The 18,206-nt window shown below is 36.4% G+C and overlaps 1 protein-coding gene across 1 annotated transcript; it reads right to left on the reverse strand.

Annotated features, from left to right (window-relative positions):
- Positions 1 to 14,325: 14,325 nt before the first annotated feature.
- Positions 14,326 to 17,870, reverse strand: LOC145097081 (Chaperone DnaJ-domain superfamily protein). The gene is made up of 7 exons (XM_079034581.1): positions 17,601 to 17,870; positions 16,577 to 16,603; positions 16,031 to 16,129; positions 15,483 to 15,621; positions 15,032 to 15,359; positions 14,783 to 14,837; positions 14,326 to 14,630 (listed from the first exon to the last, which is right to left on the reverse strand). The coding sequence occupies exons 1-7, from the start codon at positions 17,754 to 17,756 to the stop codon at positions 14,556 to 14,558; spliced, it is 879 nt and encodes a 292-aa protein (XP_078890707.1). The 5' UTR covers positions 17,757 to 17,870; the 3' UTR covers positions 14,326 to 14,555.
- Positions 17,871 to 18,206: the final 336 nt, after the last annotated feature.

An 18,206-nucleotide genomic window follows, 5' to 3' on the forward strand; every position in this document is an offset into this window, starting at 1 on the left:
GAAGAAGTTATGACCATTCTAAGATTTCCGACAAAACTGACAACACCGATTAACGAAAAACGCGAAGTTTCAATACAATAGTTTTTAGCTTTAAGTATCTAAATGAAAGTTGTAGATATCATTAAACCGTGAGCGTACTTAAAAAAAACGTCCAAATCTGACTTCGTATGAGGAACTTATGATTTTTCCAAGATCCGGTTATAGCAGTAGACAGCTAAAAACTCGAAATAGAGATCGAGAGACTTTTGGCCGAAACAACCTAAATAAGAATCGAAGGTCTCAACCAAAGTAGCGCAACGGTAAAAAGTCTGACGAATATGGTCATCAGATGAAGGAGTTATGGAATTTAAACGGACTTTTCCAGGTCCGGCCTATTAAAAATAAATAATTAAAAATAAAGTCAAAATTAGCCGACGAAGTCTAAACGAGAGTTGTAGAGTATATTATCACCTACGCGTGCATATATAGAACGTCGAAATCGGAGCTCGTACGCAGAAGATACGGATTTTACAAGTTTAAGGCACGAAAAACGAAGCTGTCAGATGTCTCACGAGGTGAGGCTCACGAGGTGAGTTTCTGACTGATGTGTTCCAGAGTGTCAGCCACGTCCAATCGTCGAAGAGGATCAGGCTGACTAAGCCTCACGACGTGAGACACCCAAAACTCACGACGTGAGACCCTAAAACTCAACCTATAAATAGAAACCGATGGTTTCGAGTTCTAGTGCTCAATTCTCTTTTCTCTTGTGCTTAAACTCTGCTTCTAAGCCCCCGAGAGCCTCTCGAAGCCCTGGTTATCACACTCAAGTTCTGAAGGAAGGTTCTACACTCCCGAGACTCCCGAGATTCCCGAGAATCCCGAGAAAATCAACTCTTCCAAGTCGAAGTTCTGCTCGATTATCATTTCGTTTTCTTCAATCAATCAAGTGAGTTCATACCCCTACAAACACACTTTAAATTCATTTTAAATGCTTTTAAATACTTTTAAAGGGGGGATACAAGTAAACACCCGATTATTATCGTGTGAAAATATCTATCCTTTGCTATGTATTCTATATTGTTATTTAATCGATCTTATGTGATTTATAACTAGTATACAAATGGATTTACTACACGTTCAGCTGTTTCACCAAACATATTACTCCAAAGGACTTTCTCAAACGTTTTTACATGTTAAAACTCTTTATTAAACTGTCTTACATACTTTATGTTTCCTTTCAAACGTTGTTAGAATTGTGTTTCAAACAAAGGTTTTTTATACTTAAAACTGTTCTTATCAAACAAACTGCTTTCAAATCGTTTTACAAACTGACATCAAGTCACCATTTCTTAGTTACTAAACTTTTCAAGGGTTTTACAAAACTTCTTTTATACTTTTATATTGTCAAATGCATGCCTATATAGGTATAGTTATATAAGTAATGTTTAAAGGGCTTAGGACGGCTAGCTCGCTTTATTTCCTTTTCCTCGTTGGGATGTGGCCTTAGGGCATCGGTTATTCGTCCGAATGTCGTCTAAATATTACTTATATATATCATGTATATATATATATATATATATATATATAGACATAAAAGTTCCATCAGTTGGTTCAGTACCTTTGAGTAGCAAAGGCATACTTCGGTTATACACGTACAATACTAGTAACTATAATAAGTATAGTTAGGAGATACTACTTACCATTCCAAATATAAGGAATCATACAAGAGTCAGTTCATTCATGAGTCTATACTAATACATTACAGACTATATGAAATACGAACACATTACAATTACAAAAGATACAAATACATAGATAGTTTACTAGATATTCATGAAATTTTACATACTACAAGTACAATGTCAAGGAAATACTTTCATATACAAAAACAAATGGACTTTCATATGTAAATCTATTTAATACTAAGATTTGTGAGACATTCAGCTTCACGTACTTTTGATTATGCAGTTAAAGTCCTGTATTATATACCATAATCTCTTGTAGGGAGAGCGTGATACTTGTGTATAGATCTATACGGGATTGACAATCCCGCACCTAAACTGTTAGCTACAGTTAGACCGGCATGTCTGGGGTGACAAACGTCATAACATTCCAACGCCTGAAGAACGTTGTTACAGGCAGTCTGGGTCATTAGTATGGTTATAAAACTCACATGGAGTATTAAAAACACATTGATTTACGGGATTATCAAATGCCTTAGTTATTTTATACATACACAAATCTACTATTTTAGGCATGAAAAACACTATTTCATTTCAGTTTAGGGATTTTTAAACTACCACCCACTTATGGACAAATATTGGATTTCTAAAAGCAAACATTCAAAACAGTCGGGTCTTGGTAGAAGGCTAATTTTTATACTAGTAGAAAATATGGGATTTTCTAGGGTTTTTCAAACGTTTACAATTACTTACAAACATGTTCATTGGTACAAACTTTCCTTCAAACATTTACAGGTCTTTCTTTATAATTTTACAAATCAAAGTCACAAATACTTATGAATTCACCAGCTTTATTGTTGATACTCGCTTTCAAAATAACTTGTATTCTCAGGTCACAAATAGACAGGTACGACGACCAGGTTTTGTGAAGACGAAGCAGTCAAGACTCTTCTTTTATTTTGAATATTCATTATGTTGATTTATACTATGAAAGAACTCACATGTACTTAAAATTATACTATTAATGCAATGGATGATGTTGTCGCTTGTTTACTACTTTGCATTGTTGTGATACATTACATGACGTCCTCCGCCCCAGAACGTTTCCGTCGTTCTTGGTTTGGGGTGTAACAGAAGTACATGAAGGTTTTGCAACGGCTTGTCGAACCTATCAGAGAGTTCACCATCAAGTAGATCCCAAGAGGAGAAAACAGAAGAGCGGACGCCCTCAGTAAATTAGTGTCGACATGCTTCGATCACTTGTCCAAGAAGGTCCTCATGGAAGTGCTTAAAGAAGGAAGTATAGACGAACGAAGGGTGCACACCTTAGTGTTGGCCAGGCATACATGGATGACACCGCTAATCGAATACCTGCAACACGGCATTCTGCCAGACGGACATGAAAAAGCCAAAAATGTACGGATCAAGGCACCGTTGTACACAATCATGGACGGAGTATTGTACCAGAAGGGATTCTTGTCACCATGGTTAAAATGTGTGGAAAAAACCAAAGGCAATGAGGCGCTTCGAGAAACGCACTCCGGCCTAGCAAGCACACACGAAGGGGCAAGGGCCCTAACAAGACTCCGAATGGGCATCTATTGTCTAACCATACACCAGGATACGTTGGAAGTGACAAGAAAATGTGTAGAATTCCAGAAATAATCCCCAGTCCAAGGGAATCCCCCCCCCCCCCCAGCTTCTTTAACAAGTATTTCCAGCCCGTGGCCCTTCTATCAATGGGGAATAGACATTATGGGGCCATTCCCAAACACCCCAGGCAAAGTAAAATACTTGGTAGTCGCAATGGATTACTTCACAAAATGGATAGAAGCTGATTCATTGGCGTGTATATCAGGGAGACAGATGATAAAGTTTATGTGGAAGAATATTGTAACAAGGTTTGGAATACCAAAGATACTCGTCGGTGATAACGGTTTACATTTCGCTGAGAATCCGTTCTGAGATTGGTGCACTGACAAGGGGATCAAGTAGCAATTCACGTCAGTAGCACACCCCCAGGAGAATGGTGAAACAGAAGTTTCCAACAAAATGCTAGTAAATGGAATCAAGAAGCGTCTAGAAAAAGCTAAGGGAAACTAGGTCAAGGAGCTACCAAGTGTGCTCTGATCGTACAGGACGACACCAAGAGTAAGCATGAAAGAAACTCAGCCTAACCTACGGCACGGAGGCAACGCTGCCAGTAGAGTTGACAGTAGGATCGATGCGAACATCTCATTTTGAAGAAGCAAACAACAACAAAGATCTGAGAGAAAACTTAGATCTCATCGAAGAGAGGCGTAAGAAATCAAACATTCGTCAGGCAGCCTACAAATGTTATTTAAAGGTACTATAATCAAAGGGTCAAGGAAAAATCTTTCAGAGTGGGGGATTACGTTTTGAGATGAAATGAGGCAAGTCAAGCTCAACCGCAAGGAAAGCTGAGCCCCGCTTGGGAAGGGTCGTACAAGGTCATTGAAGCCAACCGCAACGGCACGTACACACTAGAGACGATGAAAGGAAGATAAATCCCAAGAACTTGGAATGCCAAGATCCTAAGGAAATTCCATTTTTGACATGCCACCCGGCCCGTTCACTCCAAGGGTACCTGACGCCGAAGACTCGGCGCGCTTAGGTTGCAACTCTAATTTTCCCTTTTTACAAAGTAGTCAATGTACCGCAAGGTTAAGCAGCCACCTTCTTAAAATACTCAGTGTATTTGAATGGTTTTCCTATTATAATACTCAGCATATGCAAATTTAAATACTTAGTGTATTTATAAGGCTCAGAACAACCATAGAATTTAAATACTTGGTGTATTTACAAGGCTCAGAACAGCCATAGAACTTAAATACTTAGTGTATTTACAATGCACAGAACAGCCATAGAACTTAAATACTTAAATACTTAGTGTATTCAAGAGGCTCATAACAAGCCATAACATTTAAATACTTAGTGTATTTACAAGGCTCAAAATATCCGCCAAACTCAATGCATTTCTACGGCTCAGAACTGCGATCAAATCAAAATACTTAGTGTATTTACAAAATTAAACACGCCCAATAGTAAAAATAAGGATCCAAAGAAAAAAACATGCGCCCAAAAGAAAAAACTAAACACAACAAGCGTCATTCGTATAGCATAAGATAAAGAGATATTACAGACAAGGCCTGAAAGTCCACCACGATCAAGAACTGTCAAGACACATGAAAACGAATTACAAAAGCTTCAAGTTTTTTTTTCACACCCCTAAGGGGCAGCACACGGTACGTAAAGTACCCTAAGAACTAACTGGGCCAGCACCACCAACATTGCTCCTCGCTACCACACCACCATCATTACCGTCACCACCATCACCAACATCGCTCCTCGCCGCCGCATCACCATCATTGTCGTCACCACCATCACCAACATCGCTCCTCGCCACGGTATCACCATCATCACCATTGCCACCACCACCATTACTTTCACTGTCGCCACCAACTCCATCAATCAGCATGCCATCAAGGATCTCATCAACCTCCTCCATAACGCAAAGTAGCCGCGTGCCCTCCATGTCCAAATTCCCTAGGCCTAGAAGAGATGCATGATCCATAGTGGCGAATGCATGAAGAGCATCATTAAGTCTTGTAGTATGGCTCGTCGGGAGTCACTAGCATTAGGTTCATAGAAACCAGAATCCACCTCAGCTTTCAAACCGCTACAACCAAACTCCTCTCCGGCAACAAACGCCGCATGCATGATCCCGCTCACATTGCCAGTAAACTTTGGATGTTCCATCAGCTTGTCCATAATACACACGACCTCCACACACAAAATCCAATCCCGATCACGCTGGGCAGCCTCCGCCTCAACCCGATCATCCATAATCAGCTTATCGCGATCACAAATATCACGCTCCAAGTTCTTGTTCTGAATCATGAGCCCTTCATTGCCCTGGGTCAGGGAATCTACCTTCGCTTCCATAACGGACAAACCTCTTCCGCAGTATCCTTCTCTGAAGCAAGTAGAGTACACTTCTACTATAAAACATGAAAATCATTTTCAAGCTAGTAATTTGACGCTTCAGGCTGGCTTCCTAGACACCACAACCTGAGTGGGCAGCTTCCATCTCATTCGGTAGTTGAATTCGGCGGGCACCAGCAACAAGATAGAACATGGTCTGGGCAGCAGCATAAGACATATTATGGGACAAGGCGGAGCTACCCATAGCCTCCATGTCAACGACAATAGCAGGTGGGAATGCATGGAGAGCGAATTCCACAGCATTGGTACGAACAGACAAGCGAGACTCATGCAAACTCCAAGCAGAAACATACACATTACAACCAGAATCACCTCCAGGAACCCCCTTGCGAGGTGGGGTCTAGTGCAGCTCAGCACCCCTAGAACTCCTAAGGGGAAAAAGATTAGAAGAAGATTGGGGAACAAATTTAACAGGAACTATGGGCTGCTTGATCTCCCCCTCGATCCCCCTCGGACTGTTGTGTGTCGTCATCGGGGATCACAACAACTGCCTCTGGCGTAGAAGATATCGAGTTCAATAGACGAGTAAAGTTGTGTCTTGATTCAACCCAACTCCCGATGTTAAAAGCACCGGTGGAGGTCTCTCCCGTATCCAAGATGGATTTTCGTTTAGCAATAGCCCACCGAGTGTCAAAAATGATACCATCCTCGTTATCCTCAACCACCTCTGTATGGCCAGAGTAGGCAGCAGAAGGAGGAGCAACTGTAAATATAGGATGGGCGGCCAAAGGTGGCTCTCCAACGAATGTAGAAGAACCGTCTACCACCAGCGGCACTGGAGTAGCAGTCAAAGCAAGCCGATCAGCCCGACGAGGTGGAGGAAGTGTCTCAACCATATCAGTCTCCCGGCGCTCCAACTTCCCCCGGTATCGCTTCCACAAAACCTCATCCATCGATAGTGGTGATTCAAAATACAAATAACCAAGTAGAAAAGTCCACCATCCTCCCTCTCTAAAAAAAAGAAAAAAAAAAAGCGGGGGGGGGGGGGGGGGGGAAGGAGAAGGAAAATTAGTAGGACTACTTACCATCAACAAAAATATAGAAGATGGGCATTTTTCCTTGACGCCTCCAGGAAGGACTCATTCCCACACCAACGAGCGGTACCTGAGAATATTCTTTAGGTGAAACTTTAACTTTTCTCAGGAGATCAACGACGGCTGGGGATGTCAACGGTACCAAACGGTAGCGGAAACAGCTGCCCCCGCCCCCACCCCCGAAATCAGTTACTGCCCCCGCTCCCGCCCCCGAATCCCCCATTGGCATAGCCCCCGATCTCGCCCCCGAATATCTTCCTCGCCCCCAATCCCGCCCCCGCCCCCGTTCCCCCGTTTTATTGGCTTAAAATTGACTTTTTTTTGCTAAAAAAATTTGTTATATTTTGGGCTAAAAAACTATTTTTCATAACTTTAAAAGCTTAAAATCTAGTTTTTCTCACAACTAAAAAATTAAAAATCCAACATTAGAAAACAACAAATCCAACAAACTTACAAATATAAATTATGACAAATCCAACATTACAAAAAAATATATATGACATGTCCAAAAATATATGACCAATTCATTATCGTATCGTCATATGATGTGAAGTGGAAGAAAGTCAATAATCCCTAAAATTAGATAATGTATTGTCTATATTATATATATATATATATATATATATATATATTATATATATAAATATACAAACGGGGCCCTCGCAGGAGTACGGGACGGAAATACTCACTCCCGCCCCCGGAAGTCTTTGACCCACGGTAGCGGGGTCCCACGGGGGCCTGGTTGTGGGGAAACAATTTGGGAATAACATTGGCAAAGTTGTTTTCCCGGTACCGACCATTGCCAACCAGATCGCGATTAACCCACAAGCATTTATCCTGCCAGTTCTTGGGGGTTTCGCCGTCAGGAACTAAGGTTTACCCCCTCGCCGGACAGAAAAGGTATATTTGTCGCCAATGGCACAAAAGATGAAGAAGTACTTGAAGACGAAGTAATCAAGAAGCAGCCCGTTGTCTCAACAGATCATCTCGAATGCTACTACCTTGTTAACAGCATTGGGAGTGAGCATCTGGATGCTGCACCCATTCTTCTACAAAATTTCTACTTGGAAGTCAGAAAGAGGAAGACGCAAACCGGCGTCAAGGGTTTTTAGGTAGATACCCACCTTGCACGGTGGAGGAGATAAGATCATCGACTTCAGCGACGGAAACTCCACTCCGTCCGCCAACGAAAGGCCATAAGCATCTCCAAGAAGCTTGAAGTCGGCCTCAAACAGAATAGCACCAGATAGAGCAACCATAAGGACAAAGAAGAAAAAGGAGAAACCATAGAAGAAGAAGGAAAGGAAAAGAGAAAGAAGTGGCGTACAAAGGAAATGCTCTTTGACCTTATAAAGAATAGGGAAAGGAGGGATATTCAAAATCTCTGACATGATGATGTAACTAATTGTCATAATAGGCTATCAAGTCGACGTAAAAGCCAAAGCAAAGGTTGAATCGAACCCTGACGCGTGTACCAAACAGCTAAGTCCAGAACATCATAGCTAGTCTGGCAACGCTACGACTACTAGATTTGGGGACTTGATGACGTACCCTAGTGTGCATGGAGGAGCCGCGCCCGGTCGCACTATAGAAAGCCCCAAGGTATGACTCCCCCGGTAGGCTAAGTTGGGCGCCCGTTAGCTCCCCTGAGAGCAGGGCGCTCGCGGAGAAAGGCTTGGTCCCACCCGGGGCGCCTTCCACTCTGGGAAAAATATAACGGTCAGGAGACAAGGTAGATGCTCAGAGCATTACCTCCTGAACCAATCGTTGGCTATGACAGATTAAGGAGCCAGGAACGGACCCAGGATTTCATAGTAGGTGTTGTCGGTGGCACATTTTTCCTTTTACGTAGTTGCACAAATGTAGAAAAAACGAAAAATTCAAAACTTTTTACACTGTATCCAAAAAATAAGGGGTTGTCAGTGCCACTATGGGCACCATAGTGGAACCGTCCCTGTAAGGAGCACGATCTACCAATCAGTGTCCCCGATCCTGTCATGTATGACGCCCTTGTCCCATACGGACTAATATAAGGGTCTAGTATAAAAGGCTACCACAGGTGCCTTGGGGAGTAAGTGATTCTCTCTCAGTTTTACCCACAATACAACTGCAAGTCTATCCACTGACTTGACCGTCGGAGCTTGTGTTTGAGGTGCCCTAATCAAAAAAGTAAAAACACATATCATCGTTTTTAGATACTCACAAATCATGAACGAAGAACGCATCCACTTTGTATGAATGTTTTTATTTTTCAAATTTATTTAGATGTTAATGACTTTATGAATTTATGTTAAAAATCTTTTTTTATGTTAATTACTTTAATCACTTTATGACTTTATGTTGAAAAAACCTCATTCCTAAAAATGTGTTGTTTATTTATTAAACGGGTTATATGGGTTGGGTCGATCCACTAACTTGTGAACCCGCAAACCCATATACTTAAACGGGTTATATGGGTTGGGTTGGGTTGAGGTTTCCAACTCACCAACCCATATATTATATGCGTTGGTTGAGCTTATATTTTTTGACCCGCCAACCCGAACCCAACTTGATTTTCAGACCTAGTTTAAGTATGGACTGAAGGACCGGTTGTGTAAGAATGGCATAAATCTACTGGTTGATAGTTTCTCACTCGGGGTCGATAGAGGATGAGCTGAACTTAGTCCTTGAAAGATGATCATAGACCTTGTACCCAATGCAATGTGTTTTAAATAACTCTTTCCATGAGCCATAGTTCAATCTATAAATATCCAAGAGAATGGGAACATAGAATTTGATATTAGTAATTCCATAGATTTTATCTGTGGGATTAGGTTTGGCACTGTTGCATGTAATGATGAGATACTGAGAAAGAGAAACAGGAGAGAAGATGAAGAAGGTGAGTGAGAAAATACCAAGACTAAGAAGCGTCAACTGAACCAGAATGGGAAAGGATGATCGATGATGAAGAAACACGTTGTGGAGGATTGGCTAGGGTTGAGTGTTGTAACAACGGTAAAAATTAGGTCGATGTCTGTCGAATCAATGACCGTAACTAATGTTAATGGAAGACTTAATGTACGATGCTCTTATATATATATATATATATATATATATATATATATATATATATATATATATATAACGAGGATGGTTTTATATACGTTAGCATTCGTACATGACTAGATATACACAAATAAAGTCAGTAAAATGTGTACATGCATGTTCATGTGATGAAAGAGTTGATTTATGAAAATACCTAAAGCTATACATGTATTATATGTAAAATTAAGTTATAAATGGATCTTATCATTATATGGAAAAATGTATAAAAAATGAAGCATAAAATATATATGTATACATAAATACTTAGAAATCTCAAAATGGGCAATTTGAGTGCACAAAATCAACTTCTTGTCACTTTACACTTTAATTAAAAATATTGGTTCACCTACCCTACTTCCAAATACAACTAGAACTAGGAACTAAAGCTAAAGTCAACATCTATGTTTACTCTCTCTCACCATAACTCAATATGTAGTGTCCATAAATTAATTTCCTTTCAACAATCATACTTCATAGTACAAAGGTAGGTGAGGTGAAGTTACTTAACTTTTATGAGTAACCAAAGAAGTACTCTAATGATGAAAATATGGACAAATGGAGTACTTTAGATGGCTAGCACACTCTTTCTCTCTATCACACGTGCCATCTTTCCCTCACAATCTCTCATCCATGCAAAACCCCAAGCCTTTAATTAGAGTGTAGAGTTGCTTCTAAAAATGGCCAAAGATACATACTAGGGAAAGTTCACAGCTTTTATGAGGTTATAAAAAGAGCACTATTAGAGACCTTTTGTTGGATTAGGTGTCTAAGCCCATAACTATAATTGGTATGTACTTGAATTGATAGCAGCACAGTCCTTTTGGGTTGCCCTCAAACCTAGCAACCGGACAAGGAAATTATGAAATGAGAGATATTAATTTATTATGAGATTAATAAATTAATATAAATGAATTTATTAATCTGTTAAAAGATTAATATATTAATAAGAAATCATTATGTTTAATTAAATGTTAGCCAGAAATTAATTAGAATTAATTTTGGGGTTAAAAGAATTAATTATAAGTGCAGGGACTAGTTTGCTGGTTCACATTTGAGGACACTGATTTCTTTGGAAGAAACCTTGGCCGAAATTACATACTCCATCCCCTCTCTCTTCTACTTTCCTTCTTGCTAGTTTGGGTGTGATTCCATTAGAGGCATTAACACTTGTGGTGCTAAGCTTCCAAGAAGATCAAGATCAAGGTCAAGGGAATTATCAATTGTTTGCTATAACAATTGAAAGGTATGTAACTCCTAACCCTAGTTTACTATTTTCGAAAATATCCTCCTCCTCTAGGGTTCTTGTTTTGCAATTCAAAGTTGTATGTTCAATAGTTAAAACATAGATCCAAAGTAGGTTGCATGTGAACTTAGGAATTGTTTTCTAGTTTATTTGTTTTACCTAAAACACATCACCTGTAACCCAGAAATATTTAGCCTCAAACCTTCTTTCTCTCTACTTACTTTTTTTTGTTCAAAGTTCATCAAGAACACCTCCATCAGAGGTGTTTTCTGTTGTGATTTCGCGGAGCAAAAAGAGGGCAGCAACCACCGAGTTTAGCCACTTGTTACAGCCAACAAGTGCACCAAATAACCACCTGAAGTTGCTTATTTTTCTGCCCAGCCATTCTTCTCACTTGCAACTGCGAAAACAGGAAGATAAGGTGGCAAAGAGGCTGCCGAAACAACCCTTGCCACCTTTTTGCTGTCAAGAACCACCAAAACGGTGGTGGCACTTCGTGTTTTCTTACCTTTTCGATCCAAAAACAGCCCTATAATCATCATTTCAGTGGATAGAATAGTTCTGATTCTTCTTCCAAGAGTTGGTGAAGCGTTGAGATAAGAACTTCCCGGGAAGTCAAACGAAACCAAACCGAAAATCACGCGCCAAATGTGAGTCTTTATGGCCCCGTTTTATTCTTTTATTGTTTGGGGGGAGATACATACTAAGTGTTGTGATATAAATTGATGACTAAAAGATTCACATTTTACATGCATGCAAAGTTGTTGTCACATACTAAAATTTTTAATAGTTATATATGCTACAAATACTATTTTTACAAATAAAGTTTGTTAAGAATATTTTGATTAGTATTTGATAAACAAAAGAGTTTTTGTAAAATGTTAGACATCTTTATATCTTTATAAGTACTTGTGGAAATAAAAATGTTAGATAGGAGTAAACTAATGTAAGTAGTGTCATAATACTTGTACGAATGAATAAAAGTATCGTTAAGAACTTATGTCGTAAATTTTTATGATAGTTGAACATTTTATTACTAATAGTAATATCTTGTCAACCTCATTAATATGATTTGTATAATCACATGACTTGTGTATATTAGGGCATTAAGCTTATTTATCATAAAGTTTTGATAGGAAAGAGTTAAACGAAATGATAAAATAAAAATATACAAAGGAATTATAAATTCATATCTAGAGTATGAAAATAAACCACAAGTAAATATATAATTTGGTATAATACAAAATCTCGTCGATAAATAATGTGTATGTATTTTTAAGACTAAGTTTACTTACGAACGAAAACAATATATTTTCAACATTAAGTAAAAAGTTGAAAATACAATAATAATAGATTAAGCCGACAAACCGTCAACCGACATAATAACGGCATATATAAGTTATTCGACTACGCGAACGGAACGTCCTCCCTATCGGATTGTAGTATGAAATAATTTCATTTTTCTTTGAATGACAGAAAAAAATATCCAAAGAAACTTATTTTCTGTTTCGGCGTTGATTTATCTTTTTTTTTTATGTTTTTTTATAAATACAACTACAAGAACATTATTAAAAAAATAAATAAATAAAAGTAAATAAATAAATAAGAGGCGGAAACAAGTTATCAGTAAAATCTTAATTGGGGATTGAGAAGCATAATGATCTCAAGCTTCTTGGTTTTTTTTTTTTTTTTGTTACTTCTTGATCGACAAAAATAGATTATGAGGCCTCCTTTGTTTAGCAAAGTGTTGATAACGTTTTATATGGCGAACTAGCTTAACATTCTCTTGATCATATACGTGTTTCAAGCAAGCTTACAAGTACATAAGACCCCACTATATATAGGGCACAGTTGTAGGAGTTATATATATAACTTCTACTTATAAAAGTCTTAAATATAAGCAACCCATTAGTATACTAATAGGTTACAACAATATTGTTTTTATTTAATTTTATTATCAACTACGTTTCAATTTTATAAATATAACATATGCTTAAATAGTAAAAAAAAAAATAGATGAGGGGATTTTATAAAATATTTCACAAATACATAGATAAATTAGTTAATGTGATAAAAACATTTATAATTTGTCAATTATAGAAAGATTATTTAAGTTAATAACATTATGATTGATAAAGCTAGTGAAAATACGGGGTTGGAAAGTAAAAAAGATATAAAAGAGGCTTTGGAGATGCTCTTCCACCATGGATCCTGGTCAGTTGTATTATATAAACTTCAGTAACTTCAGTAACTTCAAAAAGTCATAAAGTATGACAAAATACGTGAATATCAACTAGTTTCAAGGTTTTGTCATGCCTTGTGTTCTTTGGAGAATACCACCATCTATAACTATCATTTGTCCACACACTTCATTAAGGGTGTAACCGAGTCGAACCAACTAGTGAGATACTTTGAGATTGACTCGGAAAATACTCGAAATCCAACTCGGCTTAAGTCGAGCTCTATTATTGAAATACTTTTACCCTTTATTATTATTATTATTATTATTATTATTATACATAATCAAGTTGGATTAAGTCGAGCTCATGAGCTTAGTCATACTTCTATTTCAATTTGATGTAATCTTATCTTTTTAATAAAGTTTCGATTACATTATCGAGCCGAGCTCGGGTTTTTTCGGATTTTTTAGTCAAGTCGAGTTTCAAGTACTCAGCTCGATTTACACTACACTTCATCCAAGCTTCAATAATTATAGGAACTTGTATAATATGGTAATGTTTAGATGTAACATATAATCATTTGACTTTAAATTTCGTTACAATACCGCCATTTAAACTTCCATCATTTCTAATTTATTCCATTTGTTAATTTCACCCAATCTCTGTCGAATTTCGTGGATATTACCGATAGTGCTAGCAAAATAAATCCTTTGAGATATAAAACATAAGTACAGATCTTTAGCCAATACGCACGCAATCCCTCATTACGGATTTTTCCATCTTTTTTTCTTTTTTTCATCAGAAGACAAATAATGTGACTTGTGTTTAACACGCTTTGATGCTACACTACCAATAATGATTTACACTATAACCATTGACATGCTTTCATGCTATACTTTTAAATCATCATATTCACAACAAACTATTTCCTATAAAAGTCTTTATCCATGTTAAACTATAAAAAAAAAAAATCTACACACGTGATACTCTTCCAAAAATGGTTTCGGAAACAGGTGAATCCCTTTATTCAAAACTAATTGAGATTGTTACCCAACACTTTTGTGCTACACAATGTATTCACAATATACCATTCCATATGTAAAATCCCAATTTTCATAAATCAGTTGACTTACCTATAGATAATCATAATAATTACCTATAGACTTGTAATTACGATGTATTTGGATGAAACATCTATCATAATCTCCTAATAAAATCATGTTAATTACCAAAGACCAACTTTTGTAAGTATATAAAACCCATTAAAAATAAAGTTAGATATGTTAGACCTCCAAAGTCCAAAGTTGATGTCAAATTTCCAATTTGTCTAAACCCTTGAAAGTGCATTGCACAATGATTTGTATGCATTCACGCAAAGTTTAAATTTCTCTTCAGCCAACACCTGCACAAACAACTCTCAAAAACTTCATATGCATCCAACTTGTACAACTTACTATCACAATTTTATCATTTAGCCCCTCAAGTATTGTTTTTTTATCAATTAGCCACTAAACAACAATCATACAAAAAAATAGTTAAGTGGCTGAATCTAACCTGTGATGGGCCTTGATGCTTATCCGGATGCCATTTTAAAGCTGAAAGCCGGAAACTACAAAAAGAGAGAAATCAGTCTTTTATTTATTTATTTCTTTATTATTAATTTATTATCAACACTATATATTTAAATATTTTACTTTGAAAATTTTACACAACTATAGCAATAAAAATTACTTTATATTTGGATGATGTTGGTATAATTATGTAGATTTTTCAAAGATGCGACTTATATAATCAAAAACTTACGCGTTTTTTACTTCATCAATCTTTAATGGACCATTTAGTGGCAAACCGAGTGTTATTCTATCTGAATTTGAACCAATAATATAAGGCTCATCATCATAATCATCATCAGACTCATCATCATCATCACTTGGAGTCCTCCATTTATTTCTGTTATTTGCACCATTTGAATCTTCTCTCCATTCAAATCCATTTGTTTGACTTTGTGAAAAAGACTCTTCCCATGACTTAAAAGACCATGAATACGACTTATTTCCAAATCTTGCATGAAAATTCATCCCCGAATCATCATCATCATCAAAGCCTTCAAAAAAATCTTTTTTCCTCTTGCCTGTATGCAATATAAACCAAAAAATGCAAGTGAAACTTAAGTTCAAACTGAAGCATTTCAAGAATCTTGTTATGGATGAATCTTACTTTTAAGTCATGATGTATTATTGTATATAAATCTTACTTTTGTTTCTCTTTTGATGATGAGATTTATTAGCACGAAAAGCTGAGTATTTTAATGGTTCCCCTTTGTTTCTGTTTTCTGTTGAGTCAGTAGATGTTTCATCACATTTGTTTGTTCCTTGCTTCTTCAAGAATTCCCCCTAGGTTGATCGAATGTAAACAAGAAATATTAAAATATTAAAATCAAAAACTTGGTTTAAGATGATATAATAAACAAATCAACGAAAGTACTTCACCATTTCGTGCATTTAACCCTAATATTAATGAATAATAGTAATTCTTTTTTTGACATTTTCAGCACATAAGCCATTGTTCTTATCGAAAAAGCTAAAAAGAACATTTTTTTTGTGAGAATAAGTTATCTTGACTCTTGAACCAAAAGTGCCAAACAAATTATTCTTGTATTTGAATTCATATTTACAAGATTTGACAAAAAAAATCACATATTATGGCAAACTAAGAATTAGAGCCACCAAGCCTTTCAAGTTTTTAATCATGCATAAGTTTTTGTATGCATTAAACATTTCATCAATCCAACTGAAGAGATACCTCAAGTGAAAATTTGGAGCATCCACTTCTGAAGAAGAGATCATTTAAAGCTTTCTTTGCATCTGCGCGTTTTTGACGTGTTTTGTATTTGATATATGTCTGGATCATCAACATTATCAAAGAAAAAAGAGATTAAAACAATCCCTCTGCAATATAGCATCTGAAAAGAACTCTTAAAAAGTTTTCATCTATGTTGTTGTTTAAAGATGAATTCAACAAATCTGTACTATTTATCTATGTTGTTCTTGATTAAACTAAACGCTTCTATTCTTTTTCACTTTTTTGGGGGCATATTAGATAGAAATGGCTACAAAAGAACCAAAATAATCTGTTAATTGACATTTGTGTTACCATAATCTGTTTATACATTTGCGTATCTATAAACTTTATGGATACATATAATTATGTATAAAGAAAGAATTGGTAGCCTTCAAAGAAATGCAAAAAAAAAAAAAAAAAAAAAAAAAAAAAAAAAAAAAAGTAAAAAAGAAGTTCAAAAGTTGACATGTCTTAACAAATATATGAAGTTTGAAGATGAAGATATACCTTAGATGGTTTTGGACGTCCTAATTCCTGCATAGAAAACCATTTGTTATAAAATATTATTAGGACTATAAAAACAGCATAAGGAAATAATACAGGGATAAATTATGTAGTTAGATCATTATACTTTTTCTGACCTTTTAATAAAACCAATTCTCCTGCTTACCTGGTTTTGATATAGGGTTGAAATACATAAAAGCACAAAGTATTTATCGATTTAGCCACTGAACAATCACTATAATAATCATAAAACAGATAAAAGTTTAGTGGCTTAATCCATGATATGGTGAAAGTGTGTTTTGCTTTTTCTGTATTTTAACTTTTCCAAAGCCAAGTAATTGGAAAAATGGTTTTCTTAAATGGTCAAAAAGAGTATAATGGTTTAATTACTATAAAAAAAATATTTAAGTGGTTAAGTAATCTCTCTATCCCATAACTAGAGTCCACATCTGACCTTTGAGTGTCAAGTAGGATGCTTTTTATCTTTGACATGGTTTTAAAAAAAACTAGTTATCATGAATTAGCAATAACTCAGTTGAAAGTTGAAACATACAAGACTTGGCAATTAACAGAATTGAGCTTAAAGAACTAAAAAAATACTCCCTCCATCTTATTAAAACTGAACCATCTTCAGTTTTGGGAAAAATTTCAAGCTACAATCACCTATTTGCTCAATATCCTTATGAAAAACTATTGATGTTATTGATTTCAGTCCATAAAATTCAGCTATTATCTAATCATCCAATGCTATTTTAGACGTGTGAACGACATTCCAGCATTCTTTCAGCTAGGTTAAACTTCGAGAAAAAAAAAAAGTAACAAAAGACATATAAATATACGTATCAAATGTTATCTATCTGCATTCAGATGTATTGCCTTTGCTTTTCCAATTAACAGAGGGACTATAGAGTATAGAGCAATTTAAGCATCATTTAGGAATTATAACTCAGCAATGTTATGCAACAAATCCCAATCATTAAATTTGACAAAAGGAAAATGGAATGAAGAAAAACTTATGGAGACTCACCAACGAATTTTTCCATTTGCTCTTCCATTTTTCGAAGAAAGTAGGAGTAGATCGAAAACATGCCGCAAAAGATGATGAAATCGAATGAGTTCTTGGTTGGATGAGGGAAAAGTTGTGGAACAACAATCTACCGCATCTGGGCACTAGAATTTGCATTTTATTTGAGAACTATTCGAGGAACCTTTATCGGAGATAATAATATACGCCTTGCAAACGAACATCAAGGTTACCTCGATGTTGATGCTTTCGCTTGGAGAGGAACGCAAAGTAAATATTAGGGTCAGAGTATCCCATCGGAATTTTATTTTATTTTTCTTCAAAAGCTTTATTGGAGTTGTTTTTTTCAAATATATAATTAACAAGTTATTGTAACGGCATTTTTATATAGGTTTGATGTGTTTTCAATCAATAGTTACTTGATGTGAAGTGGTCTTCTAGGATAGCTTCGGTGGAATAAACTCTTGCAATTAAGCCTTGGAACACAGACGAGAAGCTTATCAGTCGTATTTCGAGAGGACACTCTGACGGTCAAGTTAGTATATTTCGAGAGGGATTGTGTGAGAGTATTAGCATTGGAGAACTTATCATTGAGTGCGTGATTGTTGG

Source organism: Lactuca serriola, chromosome 4, assembly GCF_051521515.1.
Source record: "Lactuca serriola cultivar US96UC23 chromosome 4, Lser_US96UC23_V15, whole genome shotgun sequence".
NCBI classification, from domain to species: Eukaryota; Viridiplantae; Streptophyta; class Magnoliopsida; order Asterales; family Asteraceae; genus Lactuca; species Lactuca serriola.